This window comes from Zingiber officinale, chromosome 9A, assembly GCF_018446385.1.
Source record: "Zingiber officinale cultivar Zhangliang chromosome 9A, Zo_v1.1, whole genome shotgun sequence".
NCBI classification, from domain to species: Eukaryota; Viridiplantae; Streptophyta; class Magnoliopsida; order Zingiberales; family Zingiberaceae; genus Zingiber; species Zingiber officinale.
In genome coordinates, this window is record NC_056002.1 from 134055842 (window position 1) to 134073988 (window position 18147).

General features: G+C 40.1%; 1 protein-coding gene across 4 annotated transcripts; it reads left to right on the forward strand.

Moving 5' to 3' along the window:
- The first annotated feature begins 9093 nt into the window (after positions 1 to 9093).
- LOC122018998 (type I inositol polyphosphate 5-phosphatase 1-like) lies at positions 9094 to 16614 on the forward strand. Of its 4 annotated transcripts, none has more exons than XM_042576508.1 (11): positions 9094 to 9226; positions 9382 to 9487; positions 9652 to 9723; positions 10489 to 10576; positions 10907 to 11011; positions 13129 to 13939; positions 14503 to 14693; positions 15319 to 15427; positions 15645 to 15787; positions 15889 to 16121; positions 16327 to 16614. In XM_042576508.1, the coding sequence occupies exons 1-10, from the start codon at positions 9194 to 9196 to the stop codon at positions 16106 to 16108; spliced, it is 1878 nt and encodes a 625-aa protein (XP_042432442.1). In that variant the 5' UTR covers positions 9094 to 9193; the 3' UTR covers positions 16109 to 16121; positions 16327 to 16614. The 4 variants fall into 4 exon arrangements, with proteins under 4 accessions (XP_042432442.1, XP_042432439.1, XP_042432440.1 ...); XM_042576505.1 differs by having other exon boundaries at positions 9100 to 9226; positions 9337 to 9487; XM_042576506.1 differs by having other exon boundaries at positions 9100 to 9226; positions 9337 to 9487; positions 15889 to 16117.
- The last annotated feature ends 1533 nt before the right edge of the window (positions 16615 to 18147 follow it).

Consider the following 18147-nt stretch of genomic DNA (forward strand, 5'->3'; position numbering starts at 1 on the left):
AAATCTTAGGAACCGAGTTTTGATAGTTAATTTGTCCTAAATTTTAAGGAATAAGTCTAGTTGATTATTTTTCTCTTTAGATTTTTTTTGAGAGTTTTGAGAGCTATATAAACCTATACTTAGATGATGTTTGGGGGCAAGTTATGTTGATATTGAATCAATTGGTTTCCCTTAAGCCACGTTACGGCTACATCTCTTTTGTTCTTTATTTTTCACTCTTATTTTCTCAAAAAGATTTTTTTAAATCTATCTTGAGCTATTTCTTATTTCATTATTTCTCTCTTATTTCTTTTTAATCCCTCTATACCTTCACACCCCAGAATAATCTATATTCTACTCGGCGTCAGTTGGTATCAGAGCTCATTAAGATCCAATGGAGGGTCGTCGTGGACGTGGTCATGATCGCGAAAGGCAGGTTCCGGCTGAGAAAGTCTCACATTTGTTGTCGTAGCACCCAAGACAAGATTCAGTATCTACAGAGACAAGTCACAAAGTTATTTCAATGTTTAGCGACACGAGAACGTAAATATCGTAAGTTCCTTTATTCCCCTTTTGAAAAATCTCTAATTTCCAATCGAGAAGAGTTGTCCAAGGTTTCGAGAAATACGGGTTCAACCACCCCACCACCTACAACTTCGAGAGAACACCAACTCTCCAGTGCCTCTACGTCCCCCCTTCCTCTCATGGCGGCGGAGACAACCATGAGGATGCGGACCTCGATAACATCGAGTACGAGCAGTCATACTCTCTCGATCATCCAATTGCAGGAGGCAGCGAAGACAACGACAAGATCAAATTATTCGGTGATCCAATTTACGACAAAGACGAGATCGAAGCACTAGGCGAACTGATATTTGATGATGAAGTTGACGAGATACTCTATGGTGATGACCATGAGATTTTAGTCTTATTTGAGGATGCAGTTTGTGCCGTATTGGAAGACAATGCGAAGAAAAGGGAGACTATGGATGTTAAAGACATTATTTTGAACTCGATGATGAGTTCTTTTCAACCTGGGGTGTCTGATGGAGGAGCATCTAGTGACACAATCATCTCGTACCATCCAACATGGCTATGTTCCCCTTGGAGTTGTTACAAGAAGAAAATAAAGCTACCAACTTTCCTTTTGAATCTAGAAGAAGAACGATCAAGACTACTTACAAGGAAGATGATGAATTCGTAGTCTTATGACGTGGTTGCACTCTATTCGGAGTCTGGGCGAGATGAAATCCCTTCAAATTTGGTAACTAATAACTCTACACTACTTTCTATGTCCAGATTTTTGAACAAGATAAAGCACAAAGACATGGTTTATACTTTGCTTTCTTACAAAAGCGATAAAATAGACCTAGACTTGGATCTACCAGCTGAGATGCAACAACTCCTATCTGACTTTGCTAATTTGATGGCTGAAGATCTTCCTCCGGAACTTTCCTCTAGGAGAAACATTCAACACTAGATTGACCTCGTTCAGGGGTCAAGCTTACATAATGGGCCGGCATACCGTGTTAGCCCTAAGGATGATGAAAAACTACAACGACAAATTGTGGAGCTATTGAGACAAGGTTATATTTGTGAGAGTATGAGCCCTTGTGCAGTCCCTTCCCTACTCGTGCAAAAGAAAGACGGTTCGTGGTGCATGTGTATTGATAGTATAGTCATTACCACATTCACGCTGAAGCATCCATCTAGGAGTCTTAATTGTGTTGCAGATGCTCTAAGCTGTCATTCTTCCCTGCTTACTACCATGAGCATTAAGGTTGTCGACTTGGGATCTTTCTTAGATATACAACACATTATCAGTGAATTGCATAACGAATGACACTTTGACCGAGATAAGATATTAGCCCTCATGTCTTCCGACTTCTATTGGATCAAGCTAACCAGTGACATAGCTCATTTCGTGGACCGTTGCTTTGTTTGTCAGCAATCTAAGAGAACCCTCACCAATGCTGATTCTATTCTAGTTGTGGTGAACCGATTCTCCAAGATGGCTCACTTTATGGCGTGCAGAAAAACTATAGATGTTGTTCGGATTGTCACCCTCTTCTTCAAAGAGATTGTGCGTTTACACGGTGATCCTGTCCGAGTCGCTGAATCGACGGACGCTGGGCACGTGGCGCTCTCCCCTATCTTCGGCCAGCTGCATCGACCTCCGGCGAACCTGCACAGAAGTCGGGCCGGGGAGGAGTCTCCGGCGACGACCCTCCGACGCTCAAGTCAGGCAAGCAGACAGTAGATATGAGGCTCCAACATGCGAGAGAGCGTACCTCCGACGAAGGGTGAGGACCCTTATATAGGGCTGTGAAGAGGCATGTGCACTCATACCGAGGTGCACACGTGTTATGTGCCATACCTTAGTATGGGCTTGTCAGATGGGCTTGCCTGACCCTTTACTGCTACAGTCTGAGCACGTCATTGATGGGACAGTGAGTCCATGCCTTAAGATCCTGCGTATCACCTGCTGTCAGAGGATGTTTCTGTCCTTGTCTCCATGCCGAGCGTCCGACCGGTCGGCGGTTTCCTCACGTCCGACCGGTCGGAGCTTCCTAATCCGCTCGGGAGCTTCCTGGTCGCGTGCTCGGGACTGTTCGCAGTGTTTCATTCTTTCGGCCGAGCGGGCCATCCGCTCGGCTCTACTATACTGTTCATCATAAGCGTCGGAACCCCGACTCCCCGCAGGGGTGTATCGCTTCCGCTCGGAAGATTCAGCCGGTTATCACCATCACAATCAGCTCGGCCAAGCTTCTGGTTGGCCTTTTACCTTTCGACCTCCACGTGGTGTTGACTCTGCTAAATGGGGTCCCCCATTCTTACCGCCGGATCACTTGCCTCCCCTTCAAGTCTAGTCGAAGGAGGCAGTGAGTCCGACTGACTGGACTGTGTGTCCGAGCGGGCGGTCGTCGCCTTATCGATGCTGCTGACATCCCGTGAGCCGTTCGACCCTCATGCCAAATTTAGCCGCTCGATATTTATAGCCGGTCGGCGCGGCTCTCGATGTTTAACGACGGTGCTCGTCGATCTTCCGCTCGGGGATTTATAGACGCCGGCTCGTCTCTCGATGTTTAACGTCGGTGCTCGACGGCGCGGTTATTTATAGCCGGTCGGCGCGGCTCTCGATGTTTAACGACGGTGCTCGTCGATCTTCCGCTCGGGGATTTATAGACGCCGGCTCGTCTCTCGATATTTAACGTCGGTGCTCGACGGCGCGGTTATTTATAGCCGGTCGGCGCGGCTCTCGATGTTTAACGACGGTGCTCGTCGGTCTTCCGCTCGGGGATTTATAGACGCCGGCTCGTCTCTCGATTTGTAACGTCGGTGCTCGACGGCGCGGTTATTTATAGCCGGTCGGCGCGGCTCTCGATGTTTAACGACGGTGCTCGTCGATCTTCCGCTCGGGGATTTATAGACGCCGGCTCGTCTCTCGATATTTAACGTCGGTGCTCGACGGCGCGGTTATTTATAGCCGGTCGGCGCGGCTCTCGATGTTTAACGACGGTGCTCGTCGATCTTCCGCTCGGGGATTTATAGACGCCGGCTCGTCTCTCGATATTTAACGTCGGTGCTCGACGCGGTTATTTATAGCCGGTCGGCGCGGCTCTCGATGTTTAACGACGGTGCTCGTCGATCTTCCGCTCGGGGATTTATAGACGCCGGCTCGTCTCTCGATGTTTAACGTCGGTGCTCGACGGCGCGGTTATTTATAGCCGGTCGGCGCGGCTCTCGATTTTTAACGACGGTGCTCGTCGGTCTTCCGCTCGGGGATTTATAGACGCCGGCTCGTCTCTCGATGTTTAACGTCGGTGCTCGACGGCGCGGTTATTTATAGCCGGTCGGCGCGGCTCTCGATTTTTAACGACGGTGCTCGTCGGTCTTCAAGTGAGACTATATACCCGGCCGAACGGCCCGGGCCTTCACATCGAGCGCTGGGCTCGTATATAATCCTCTCCGAGGTAGCCTCGGCTAAAATATACCTGCCGTCCGAACGGCTCGGGCCTTCGCTGGGCTCGAATACCATATACCCGGCCGAGCGGCTCGGGCCTTCACATCGAGCGCGGGGTCTACCTACCGAACGGCCCGGGCCTTCACATCGAGCGCTGAGCTCGAATACCATATACCCGGCCGAACGGCTCGGGCCTTCACATCGAGCGCTGGGCTCGAATACCATATACCCGGCCGAACGGCTCGGGCCATATACCCGGCCGAACGGCTCGGGCCTTCACATCGAGCGCTGGGCTCGGATACCTATACCCGGCCGAACAGCTCGGGCCTTCACATCGATGGGCTCGAATACCATATACCCGCTCGGGCCATCACATCGAGCCGAGCTCGAATACCATACTCAGCTCGGGCCTTCACATCGGCTCGAATACCATATAAGCTCGGGCCTTCACATCGGCCGGCTCGGATACCATATACCCGCCGAACTCACATCGAGCGCCGGGCTCGGATACCATATACCCTAGGAACTTTCCACTACATACCCGGCCGAACGGCTCGGGCCTTCACATCGAGCGCTGGGCTCGAATACCATATACCCGGCCGAACGGCTCGGGCCTTCACATCGAGCGCTGGGCTCGAATATCATATACCCGGCCGAACGGCTCGGGCCTTCACATCGAGCGCTGGGCTCGGTTTATACACTCCCGGCCGAGTGGCACGGGAGTTCTTACTTAAACTACCAATCTGAGCAACAGGTAATTGAAAGAACTGACCTATCGATCGGCACGACTATGACCCAATTTCTCAACTCCCGAATACCCGTGGAGTGAGGAGCATACGTTATACTTGTCGAAACTTATTGGCCAGTTGCCACGCCTGATGAAGACCCCTTTGTCGGACCGATATCGGGGCAGGAGTTGCTCCCACCTGAGGGCCGATTGGACCCTTATTTTACTCCCATTTCTAATGTTTCTCCGGTCAGTCCTCCTGGGTCGCTCGGATATCCGCTCAGCTTGAGCCTTTTGTCTCTGTTGCTCCACGAGCTTAGCTGCTCTTGCCCCCATTAGAGCGTCGAGTTTCTCCTGGGGGAGCATCACGGTGTGAGGTCATCCAGCCTCGTCCATCTATTCCGCTCGGATACAGGCGCGTTCCCACAGACGGCGCCAATTTGATCCTGTCCGAGTCGCTGAATCGACGGACGCTGGGCACGTGGCGCTCTCCTCTATCTCCGACCAGCTGCACCGACCTCCGGCGAACCTGCACAGAAGTCGGGCCGGGGAGGGGTCCCCGGCGACGACCCTCCGACGCTCAAGTCAGGCAAGCAGACAGTAGATATGAGGCTCCAACATGCGAGAGAGCGTACCTCCGGCGAAGGGTGAGGACCCTTATATAGGGCTGTGAAGAGGCATGTGCACTCATACCGAGGTGCACACGTGTTATGTGCCATACCTTAGTATGGGCTTGTCAGATGGGCTTGCCTGACCCCTTACTGCTACAGTCTGAGCACGTCATTGATGGGACAGTGAGTCCATGCCTTAAGATCCTGCGTATCACCTGCTGTCAGAGGATGTTTCTGTCCTTGTCTCCATGCCGAGCGTCCGACCGGTCGGCGGTTTCCTCACGTCCGACCGGTCGGAGCTTCCTAATCCGCTCGGGAGCTTCCTGGTCGCGTGCTCGGGACTGTTCGCAGTGTTTCATTCTTTCGGCCGAGCGGGCCATCCGCTCGGCTCTACTATACTGTTCATCATAAGCGTCGGAACCCCGACTCCCCGCAGGGGTGTATCGCTTCCGCTCGGAAGATTCAGCCGGTTATCACCATCACAATCAGCTCGGCCAAGCTTCTGGTTGGCCTTTTACCTTTCGACCTCCACGTGGTGTTGACTCTGCTAAATGGGGTCCCCCATTCTTACCGCCGGATCACACGGTATTCCTCAAACTATTACTTCGGATCATGATACTAAATTTGTCAGACAATTTTGGAAGACTTTATGGGAAAAGCTAGGGGCAAAGCTAAAGTTCAGCAGCGCCTATCACCCTCTGGCAGATGGTCAGACAGAGGTAGTGAATCGGAGCTTAGGAAATCTTCTGAGATGTCTCACAAGAACCAAACTGAAGCAATAGGATCTAGTCAAGCAGAATTTGCATACAATAGATCAAAGAACATGACCACTGGTTTAAGTCATTTCAAAGTTATGGACGAAACTCATCTGGGGTACTGGTTTTAGTCCTTATTTCGTGCCCCGGACAAACTAACCCCAAGGTTGAGGACGATGGCCGAGCATCTTCGAGTTATTCATGATTCAGTTAAGCAAGTTATTCAAGAAAGTAACACCAAATACAAGATCAGGGCAGATCGGCATCGACGTCAGGTTCTTTTTGACATTGGTGATATAGTTTGGGTTGTATTAACTCGTGACCATTTCCCTGTTGGTGAATACAACAAGCTCAAAGATCGAAAGATTGGACCTTGCAAGATACTAGAAAAGATTAATGATAATGCCTACAGGTTGCGACTTCCTAGCCATTTAAAAACTTCTGATGTTTTTAATGTAAAACATCTAAGTCATTGCGCTCTGGAGCCGGATACACCCACCCAAAACTCGAGGGCGAGTTCTCTTCAACTTCAGGCGACTGATACAGGAGAGAATCCAAAATTGAGATTTTTTTAAAGTAGTTATCCGTTAATTAAGTTTAGTTTATTTTTTATATTTAATTTGTCCTAAATCTTATGAACCGAGTCTTGATAGTTAATTTATCCTAAATCTTAGGAAATAAGTCTAGTTGGTTATTTTTCTGTTTAGATTTTTTTGAGAGTTTTGAGAGCTATATAAACATATGCTTAGATGATGTTTGGGGACAAGTTATTTTGATATTGAATCAATTGGTTTCGCTTAAGCCACATCACAACTACATCTTTTTTGTACTTTATTTCCCGCTCTTATTTTCTCAAGAAGTTTAAAAAAAAAAAAAACTATCTTGAGCTACTTCTTATTCGTTATTTCTCTCTTGTTTCTTTTTAATCTCTCTATAATATTACGCCCTAGAATAATCTATATTATGTCCGATGTTACTTTGCCTTCGCCTTCCCCACTTTCGTCAATGAGTCATTGCTTTAATTTCTACTTTTTATCTGTTCTTCTGCTTTCTTTTCTGGTGCACCAACCCTTTCGATAAGACTTTTTCCGTTATTTTATTTGAAAAAGAACTTTTAAGAAAAAAATAAAGCATTGTAAAAATTTACACCCCGTATCTTCTATGCGATCGAGTACAGCGCAAATCCAACTTAAAAAGCGGATTCTACAACCGCCATTGGGAAAGCCATCACCAACGTTTGCGTCGCCGCAACAGGTCAATGGCTTATCGTCGAAGTGAATAATCTCGATGGTGCTGAGATGCACTTGGACAACGGCTTGTACTTGATCGACGAGCCCATTACTTTACTCGTTGGCCGTGGAAATATCAAAGTACCTTAATCTTTACTAATCGTGAGAATTTAATTCGAGGCGTTAACTAACTAAATGAAGCAGATCCATGGCAGCATGCTGTATGTGAAGTTATTTGAAAAATATTTTTTTTAATTATATATAATTAATTAACCGTTCAAAAAAAAAAGTTAGTCGTACTCAGCTTAAATTATAATTATTCCTACATATTTAAATTTCTGAATCCGCTACTAAACTTAGTCACTAAAATTATATATATTCGTATTCAGAATTGATCTACTTACTCCACCAGCTTATGAATTTAAATCATTAGCTAGATACCATTATGAATATCTCAAATGTTTAATGGAAACCAACCATTGAGCCTCACAATCTAAAGTACCATTAATGTTTCTTCTTCAATGGCAATGACTAAATATTCATATGGCGTAATGGTAAAGCACTCAATGTCCCTCGGATCATTGGTAGTAAAAGATGAATATATTCATCCTCAGTGTCCTCGTTAATCTGTCTCTGGGCTAATACGGAGGAAGTAAATCACGGCCGGCTACCAGCTTTTAGAATAATGACTAGCACAAAAAGAAGACATTTACCTCGACTTTATTGAGATTCGAACCCCAGACCTCATTAGTGACAATACCTCACGTGCTAATCACTAGACTCATCCGAATGTCCCTCGAATCATGGTATAAGGACAAGATGTTCACATAATTTTCCAAATTCTTGCTGTTTGAATCTTATTTACTGGGTATTGTAGAGTATTTTCCTTTAGTGAAATGATGTTAATCGTTGAACGAGAAGTCATCTTTCAAATTTGTCTAGGGCTTATATGCGGGGTTAGAATGTCCACCTGAAGGACTAGTTAGACATACAAGTGGATAGACAACCAATCTCCATTATTATCCTTTATTTATTTTCTAAAATTAAAATTATCAGCTAGATACCTAAATCTTCGTCTTATGAATATCTCTACAAATGTTTAATGGGAACCAACCGATAAGGCTCACAATCTAAAGTATCATTAATGTTTCTTCTTCGAAGAAGAAGACAACTGACAACTATAAAAATTATAGGTATCCTACTTTCAACTTTATGGAGTGTCTACTTTCAACTATAAGATTCGTATTATAATATGTATGAAATTGTAATTACTATACTAAAATAATAACTATAAACTCGGAATTGCTATAATACCATTTCAATGTTGACTTATTTTATTCATACAACTGATTGATCAATTTAAGATTTAATGTTATGATAAAAAATAATAATATACTTGAAGACAATGGTAAATTTTTATAAGTATTTATTATTATTATTATTATTTATTTTTTAATTGATTAAAGTATTCAATTTATATAGATTAATTATAAGATTATCGGTGTGCTCACGTAAATTTTGGATCAATTATTAGGATAAATTAAAAAATATTCTTAATAGGTAGTTTAATTCAATATTTTTAAGTCAATTATTTATTAAGAAAAATTTATCTGTTGTTACATTGAAATTGAAGCTCAATCTTGGCCTAGAAAGACAATTTTCAGCCGTCCGATTGCTAATTGAACGCTTCATATCTCGTCAACGATTCATCCGCACCTTTCTTTGTCTACCTTTTAAACGGATTTGAACCGTCCAGATCCGACGACTCCCGAGAGACCCCACATAGCGACCTTTCCATCGAAAAATTCTATTTATTTTCGCTCGGTGTCCGATCTCCCTCTTCTCGTTGGTGGCGCTGGGGGGACGAGTAGGAGCTCCATTCCTAGCTTCGTATCGCCTCACTGTCGCCGTCTCCGTCGACCTGCAAAATGAGGCAGGCAGCGATGAAGAAGCAAAAAGCGGTAAGAAGGCTTCAGATTTCGTTCTTGTCTCCCTTTTACCAGTGGCGTGAACGGCCAGATCCATTCCGTGCTTGCTTTTTTGTCGCGCTTGTCGGTCGGGGGAATTGCAGTGGAGTTGGACTGAACTCTCTTGTTTGGATTGCGCCTGCCTGCAGCTGTGGCCCAAGATCGTTCTCAAGAAGTGGCTCAATATCAGCTCCAGAGAGTCCGACTTTAGCGCCGACGAATCTGAGACCACGGAGAGCGAGTTCGAGTACGAAGGTTGTGGTTTCGCTTCTTCTACTCATTTTGTGAACATATTAACTCTCTCCTTAACTTAAAAAATTAAAATTCTCCCCCCTTTTGGTTCTTTCCGTCGATTGAGTTCTCTTTTTTTTTTTTTTAATCTTTCCCATAATCCGTGTGCCCATATTGGTTTGGTGCAGAGATGTGCGGTTGGGAGCGTCAATTGCGTGATGAGGAGAGGAGATTGGGTGGACTTGGTGCAGAGACCAATGGTAAATTTTCCTTCCTTTTTTTTCCATTACTAATGTCTAATTTCCAGATTTTGATAACTTTTCTTTCTTAGATTAAATTTGTTACTGTTTTCACATGAACTTATCCAAAAATAACAAACTAGTCACTGAGAGATGATCATGAATCCGACAACAATGAATAACAGACCTCGACCAACCTCCTAGAAAAAATCCAGCTCAGCCAAACTCCTAGTCCTGCTGAAGTGAATCATCCACTCAACAGCTCTAACTCAAATATTTCTCCATCTAAGCCTACATTGTCATGTGTTGATAAACTGTTGTATCTGCTGTAATTTGACCATCCTTTTGTTCACTAGAAAGCTTGAAGGAGATATAAGACTAGCTGTTCCAAGAAACAAGAAAGCTCTAATTGATTCTATAAAGTATTCATAAGACATCTACGAAGTGCATGAGTTTGCCTCAGTTTTGTGCTCTCTCTCTCTCTCTCTCTCTCTCTCTCTCTATATATATATATATATATATTACCCTACACACCCGTTCGGTGTACACTCCTGGGCGACCCTGACATCCGAGCGTTCGGAGGTGCATCCGGGCGCCTGGACCTATGAGGGTCTCCCAAGAGTGTGCACCGAACGAGTGTGCAGGGCATCAGAGTTGTGTGTGTATATATATATATATATATTATCTGAATTTTGTCTGTGCTATCATATATTTCTTTATACATTTGATTTATTGGTAACAGCTACAATTCTCATGGTTGCATGTGCCCTTATATTTTATTTGCAGCTAATCGCAGGGACAGCATTCCTTATAGGTTACGAAGACGAAAATCTGAGACTCTTCGCGCTCAATATATAAATACCAAGGAACTAAGGCATGTCTAATATCACCTTATCCAAACTATGTTGACATGATTAATGGCAAGCGATAATCCTATTAGATGGAAAATCCATAGACTTCTCGTTATCACACTTTCTATTCATTGCTTATAATCCGCTTTTGTATTTCTGGGCAACTAATATCAGAAGGTGCAGATGTTGGTAATCTGCTAACTATTTGGTCAATCAGGATCTTTGCAGGAAAATCCAAAGGCTCCTTGTTATCACATTTTTTATTCATATCTTGTTATCCCCATTTGTATTTCTGGGTATCTAATATCAGAAGGTTTAGAAGTTGGTAATCTGCTAATTGTTTGGTCAATCAGGATCCTTGCAGGAACATGGAATGTTGGGGGAAGACTTCCACCGGATGATTTAGACATCAGAGATTGGCTACATATGGAGGAAGCTGCAGACATATATGTGCTTGGGTAACCTCTAATAACACAAGCAATTGCCCTGAAATTATATTCAGCGATCAATTATCAAGTAATTTTAGATGCCACATGTATTTCTCTAATCTTTTATACTTGACATAAGTGTTATATCATAGTTCACACTCTAAGTATGATTAACCACTGATCATTGTTTCTATGTGCTGACAACATCATGCCAAGAAATATTAGTACCAAATGATGAGATTCTAGTAAGAATGATTCCGTAGGATTTTGCTGCATTTGTACAAATATGAAAACAGAGATTAGCCTTCAGCTACATAAAACTTATTAAGGAAGTCAAAAAACATGATTGTGTTATGTGTATCACAGAACCAATGGATATGTATCGTGACAATTAGGCAATCATCTATATTGCAAACAATTCAATGTTTCATGAGCGCACAAAAAACGTTGAAGGAAAGTGTTTCTTCATTCAAGGTGTAGTCATGTATGAGTAGATTAGCACGCCCATACACTTTTTCAAAAGAACAAATAACCTGACATTTTTACTAAGTATTCTCTGTTACTTGATTTGTTTTTATGTTATGTTAATAATTGAGGGGGAGTGTTAGAGAGAATAAGCCTTTTCCATATTCCTTAGTCTTAAGCCTTTAAGTTGTATTATTTTCTCAATGCTATAAAGTTTTATTTTCTCTCAACTACTTGTTATATTCTATCATTAATAGATTAATATAGCACATCCTTATATACTACAATATATAAACTTGATATAATATTAAATTTTTTATATTATAGACATGATTTATTTAATGTAATACTAGTATTTCTTTGTAATTAAAAAAAAAGACACTAAGTAATAGCATCTAATCTTATTATCTAGGAAACATTTCTAAATATGTATTACATTTTATGTGTATTAACAAATCTATCATCAACTTTCAATTAAAAGGAGAACTCATCTTTAATTTTGAAAATTGATGATAGATTTGTCTGAGTACAAAACACAAGATCTCCTTAGATTTTCTGAGAAGAGAACTCATATCTTTTTGGAAGAGGATAAAAGGAAAAGGGCATACACATACACATTAAACTTGCTTGATGTTGTTGCTGTGACAACATCATATAAATGGGGAGTTTATAGTTCTTTCTCAACTCATGTAAATTTTATCTAACTTAAATGGGGAGTTTATAGTTCATTCTCAACTCCTGTAAACTTTAGCTAACTCTTTTAAGACAAATTTTGGATTACTGTCCACCTGTGAACCAGCTCCCTACATGAACTTGGTCATTTAAAACTAACTTTAATAATAACCTCAGAATATAATTGAGACACACATACAGTTCTTTATGGTAACTCTATTATTAACATGGAGTTCATGCTGATCCACACGGAAGAAAAGAGCATAAGAATATTACAAAAGCATGCAGATATTGATGCCTAACCTTGAGCGTTTTAGTGTTGGATACCTGACATGTTTTTTTTTTTATTTGTGTGTGGGTGGATGCGTCTCACAAATATCATAGGTTTAGCTTTCTAGGTATGCTGTGGCCGTCCTGTTTCTATGTTAACTTGAATTGTTTTGTATGTGTCTAGCTTGCTATTACCTTTGTGAAGAAAATAATACTAATAGTTAAAATTGTCTATTAATCATGTTGTTCATTGCATATTCACATAGAGTTGTCCAATCATGAAGTTATAAGTTGTGGTATGCATACTGGAAGTGTAGATTTTAAGCCTTTCCTGTTTCTGTAAATCAATTATTCCTCTTCTTCCTTAATGGAAATTTAAATTGCTGATGAGATCATCAGGGAAAACAACCATTGCAACTTAGATATTGAGAATTTCACAAAGGTAAGTGTTAGTAGAGGAAAATTATCAGGTGTTCCCCTAGGAGTGTCAAATCCAAATGTCAAGAATTTCACAGTGTTTGTAGAGTGTCAAAGTCCAAATGTCAAGAATTTCACGAAGGTAACTGTTTGTATAGGAAAATTATCAGGTATCCCCCTAGGAGTGTCAAAGTCCAAATGTCGCTATTCGACATGGGTACAAAGGAACACAAAGAACAGATTAATTCTTTATGTTATTCAGTTCTGATGGTAACATGTTTTCTGTTTCTTCACGCACTAAAATAGGCTCCCTATTGTTGCAGCTTTCAGGAAATTGTTCCACTAAATGCTGGCAATGTCCTTGGTGCTGAGGATAGCCGCCCTATCCAAAGATGGGAACATATAATTCGTGAGACGCTGAACAAGATTCAGTCATTTAAAGAGAAATACAAATGTTACAGCGATCCTCCTTCACCATCAAGATTCAGACCATCTGATGATTCTCTTGCCATAGAAGATGAACTATTGTCCCAGTCTGATAGTGACAGTGATGAGGACATTCAATTCAATGCACAGTCCGTGAATATCCAGTTCAATGAAGACCAGATTGATGTAAATACAGATGACCAAAGGCACTTTTCAGTCACAGATCGACATGCACATAAACCAAATCTTGAACATATTTTCAAAAGATATGGTAATTTGAGCTTTAACAATCATGATATGAGGTCAGAAGCCATAGTAAGTCAAAAAAAGAAGCTTACCAAAACTTTAAGCAGCTCAGAAAGGATTGGATTAATTTGGCCAGAACAACCACTGGATTTGTTATCTCAATATAATGCTGATTCACTAAGACCAAAATCATTAAATGCAGTTAAATCTTTTAAAGCATGCAATTCCTTCAAGTCTCTCAATGTTGAGCCTAAAGCTTCAGCATATCCATCTGTGAGTCCTGAATCAGTTTTGGAGTCTGCTGCAAATAGAAAGAAAAGGTCATTGTTTGTGCGAATTATAAGCAAACAAATGGTGGGTATTTATCTCTCAGTCTGGGTTCGTAGAAGCCTGCGGAAGCATATTCAGAACTTGAAAATATCAACTGCTGGAGTAGGTGTCATGGGCTACATAGGTAACAAGGTTAGTCCTTAAAAATGGATTGGATTGAATGACCCAATGGTCATGTCTTCTTTTGGTAAGTTATGGATAGTCATAAAATGCTTTAAAGTTTATGAGATTCATCTCAGTCGCTGAATAGGACAAGCATCTTGACAAATTTAACATGTAATGAACGATAAAATATTATAATATAATTCTAAAAATACCAACCAAATATGAGTGGAATCTACTGGTTTCGATGGCTTAAAGGTTTTGATGGGTTGAAGTTTCTCTTCACTCTTTATATTAATTGACAATTACCTGGTACATCTTAGCGCTTTGGTTAGCCCAATGCACAAACTTTCAAAAAATTTGTAATTGTAACTTTCCATCTTGAAAAGGCTGCTTTACAGATGCCTGGTGATTGATGGATTGAGAGGACATTTACACTACTTTATGCCACTCTTTTCTCCTAATGTTTCTCTTTTTCAAATTTTGAAGTGCTTAGAGGTGCCAGGGTTTGTGTTATTCATATCATGAAAGTTTGTTTATTGCATAACTTGATCCTAAAAATAATGACCTTCAATCTTTGTACCTCATTACAGGGATCTATATCAGTCAGCATGTCTATATATCAGACACATTTTTGCTTCATATGTAGTCATCTAACCTCGGGAGAAAAAGAAGGTGATGAACTTCGAAGGAATGCTGATGTGCAAGAAATTCAAAGGAGAACACTATTCTGTTCTTCTGCAGTTCCAAGTGGTAGAATGCCTAAGACGATCTGTGATCACGAGTAAGTTAATCAAATGTCCATCACGTCCTAAGATTTGCATTCAAATGACTCTATGCTGCTTTTATTAGTTAAAGTGGAGGACGTGCAGCACTTCTGTTTATTCTTGAATTACATAGAATATATGAGAATGTTTCGGCTAATCAAAGTCTTAACCTAGGGAGAGCACAAGGTGCGATGGTCTAAAGGTTTCAGATATGAAGGGAACCACCCAGTTACTCCTTTAGAATTACTGAAAGTCCCCAAGGCTTTGCATGGGGATAGGAAGATAAATTGCAAAATAATTATTTACAAACGGATAGTAAATATTTATATCAAATTCAGTAAGTAAACACTGCAGAGCCTATTACAAGTCAATTTCTTTCTGAAATCATAATTGAAATGGTAATATATTCTAGAACTATTATTTTATCAAGTCTCAATGGAGAAATCGAGTATGATGATGCTATAGTTGTATAGACTACATATAACAGGAAAACTGAACTTAGGCCTCATGATGTTGACGATATTCCTAGCCACTTATAACATGGAAAATTGAACATGACACATCTCCTTTTAGCCTTGAAGTTTGAATTCATTTTCTTTACCTGCATACAGAATTTCTGATCTCTACGAATTCAATTTTCAGAAGAATCATCTGGTTAGGCGATCTAAATTACCGCATCAACCTGCCATATGAAAGAACTCATGAACTAATAAATAGAAAGGAATGGTGTAAACTATTTGAGAAGGACCAGGTACGTGATTTGTTGTGTTTCAAGTTCACTAAGTGTTGCTAATAAAATTGGATGCTTAAAATTAAGAGCGAGATATATTGCTGTTTGATTCATTTATTTATTTTTGTTAAAGAGCACAATAATTTGATTTCATTAAATCACGCTCTCTCTTCAAATTCACTAACTATATGAAAAGAAACTTTTACATAAATTTTGGTATGATTTGTTATCACTGCAGCTGAGGCTCGAGCTCAAGAAAGGGCATGTTTTTGATGGATGGTCAGAAGGTGTTATAAACTTCCCTCCTACCTACAAATATGAGTTGAACTCAGAGAAATACATTGGGGAGATTACAAAGGGTGGAAAGCGAACTCCTGCATGGTGTGATGCATCTTTTCCTTCATTTTATGACGGCATTCTTAGTAAATTTTGTGATGATTGGATATCTCTGATCATGATTGTCTATTTACATTTATTTGCAGGTGCGACCGCATTCTATCATTTGGCAAAGGCATTAAACTTGTAAATTACAAGAGAGCGGAGATAAAACTATCCGATCACAGACCTGTCACAGCTGTTTTCATGGCCGAAGTTGAGGTATTCTGCCATAGAAAACTTCAGCGAGCTCTCACGTTTACGGATGCAGAGATCGAAGAACAACTAATTGAAGAGGCTGAAAATGAATTACCCATGAGCTACTAGATTTGGATGGTAGGTAAGTTGGCTTCATAAACAAAATGCATCAAATTTGCCCAATTCTCAGTCATCATATCAAAAAGCTTTACTTGATAAATAAATCATATTTCGCATTGCTTTTTTCCTTAAAAAAGATAATCCAAGAAATAACAAGACGGATAGATAGATTGGAGTACAAGTGTTCCTTTGTGTTGATGAAGAAACATTTATTTTCCTAATTGTAGAGGCAAATAAAGCATCAAGGAGAGCCAGTGGAGCTGGTGAATTGAGATGTATGTTTCCTAAGCCCAAGTCTCTTACTCGACGAAGAGTGTGTGAATATCGTTGTGAATACTCGCAGAACGAGGCCAACTGTAAGTTGCTACAACTACTTTTATGTCATTGCAAGATCAACTGAAGCTTCTGAATTGTTGGTGTTGTAACAGCTAACTGTTCCATGGCAGCTACTCAACATTCCGTTGTAATAGTAAAATTATTATTGTTTAGTCGAATTAAGATATCTTTAGTGATGATTCATGGTATCAATCGATTTAAAATTTTCATTGTTCATGGTATCAGTTTGACTAATTAATCGACTGGTTTAAACACAAGCATATGAATATAATATTCTGTTTGTTCATTTTTCCTAAGAGTGAATAAGTCGACTCAAGTATCAATTAAGGAAACATTGATGAAGGTAATTTATAAAGCTTAATTCGGGCTTAAATTAGCTCATGTTTAACCCATGATTATAAATGCTTTACCACTCATCCTTGTAGAAATAAAATCCACTAAAGGGTTGTATTAACGTGGGGTTTCAGTGAATGATTGGATCATATTGAGTCTATTTATAGTCTTATTTTGCATGTTGTAAGAGATTATTTTCGTCACCTCGACTGTGATTTCAATGTCGCCGTTACATCGAGGTTCAATTTCTTCCACTTAGGTCAAATATTTGAGTAATATTGACCTAGGAGGATTTTATTGGGCAAAAATAAAAAAGGCGTTCCAAAATTTAAAAATTATCAAAAGGCATCTCTTTCTTAAAATAAATAAAATCAAAAAGGTATTCCTTCAATTTTTTTTCTCAAAAATACCCTTGACCTAGCATTATTATAATAACTACCGAACAACTACTACAACTTATAAACAACCCCGGTCCTAACAATCAGAAGGCTCAGGGCGAAACGATCAAAAGAGGTTCTTAATTTTTTTTTTCATAAAGTAATAATTATTTATAATGACTTCTTCTAGCTTTTCTAGATGCAAAATCATCTATAATATTATTAATTTCAAGATTTTTCTAAAATCTCTTTTTCAATAGATAAAATTGCTAATCCATTCAATCTCTCTTGTGACGTTGTTGATCTCATGTATGTTTTTAACAATTTTAATTTTGAGAAACTCCTTTCAGCTGATCCTACGGTAACAGACATAGTTAATAATATTCTATAAGCAATTGCAACATTTGGATAATAATCTATATTTTTCTCAAAATTAAAAATATTAATTGCTGACATTATCTCATTTAGTAAAGTCACTTGTAATATTTTTAATTCCGTAAATAAATCATCTAACTCAACATCTAATGAATTTTCATGCGTAAAAGTGGATGTTAAATTAATATAACATTTTCCCAACTCATCATTATCTAATGTTTTCGAATCAAACAAATAACCAAATATATTTTCAAATGCTTTCATTTCATCAAATCTACTTTTCAAAGAAGAAATTGTCATGTCTACAACAATCACAAAATAATCAATTCTAAAAGATTCTGTGATAGTGGAATTTCATCATCTTCTTTCTCATCAAATTATTTGTTTTCTAAAAATACGACGTTTCATTGAAAATATTGGTTCTATATTCATATGAGATGCAAGACTTTTAGCAATAGTCAAACTTGTTGCAAAACCATCGTTCCTATATTTTTCAAAATATGATATTACACCATCTAATTGTTTCATAGCAGAATCAATACACATAAATTTTGATTATAACTTCTTACTTATCATATTTATAGCAAATAAAATGTCATACCAAATAACCATACCAAGTAAAAATTC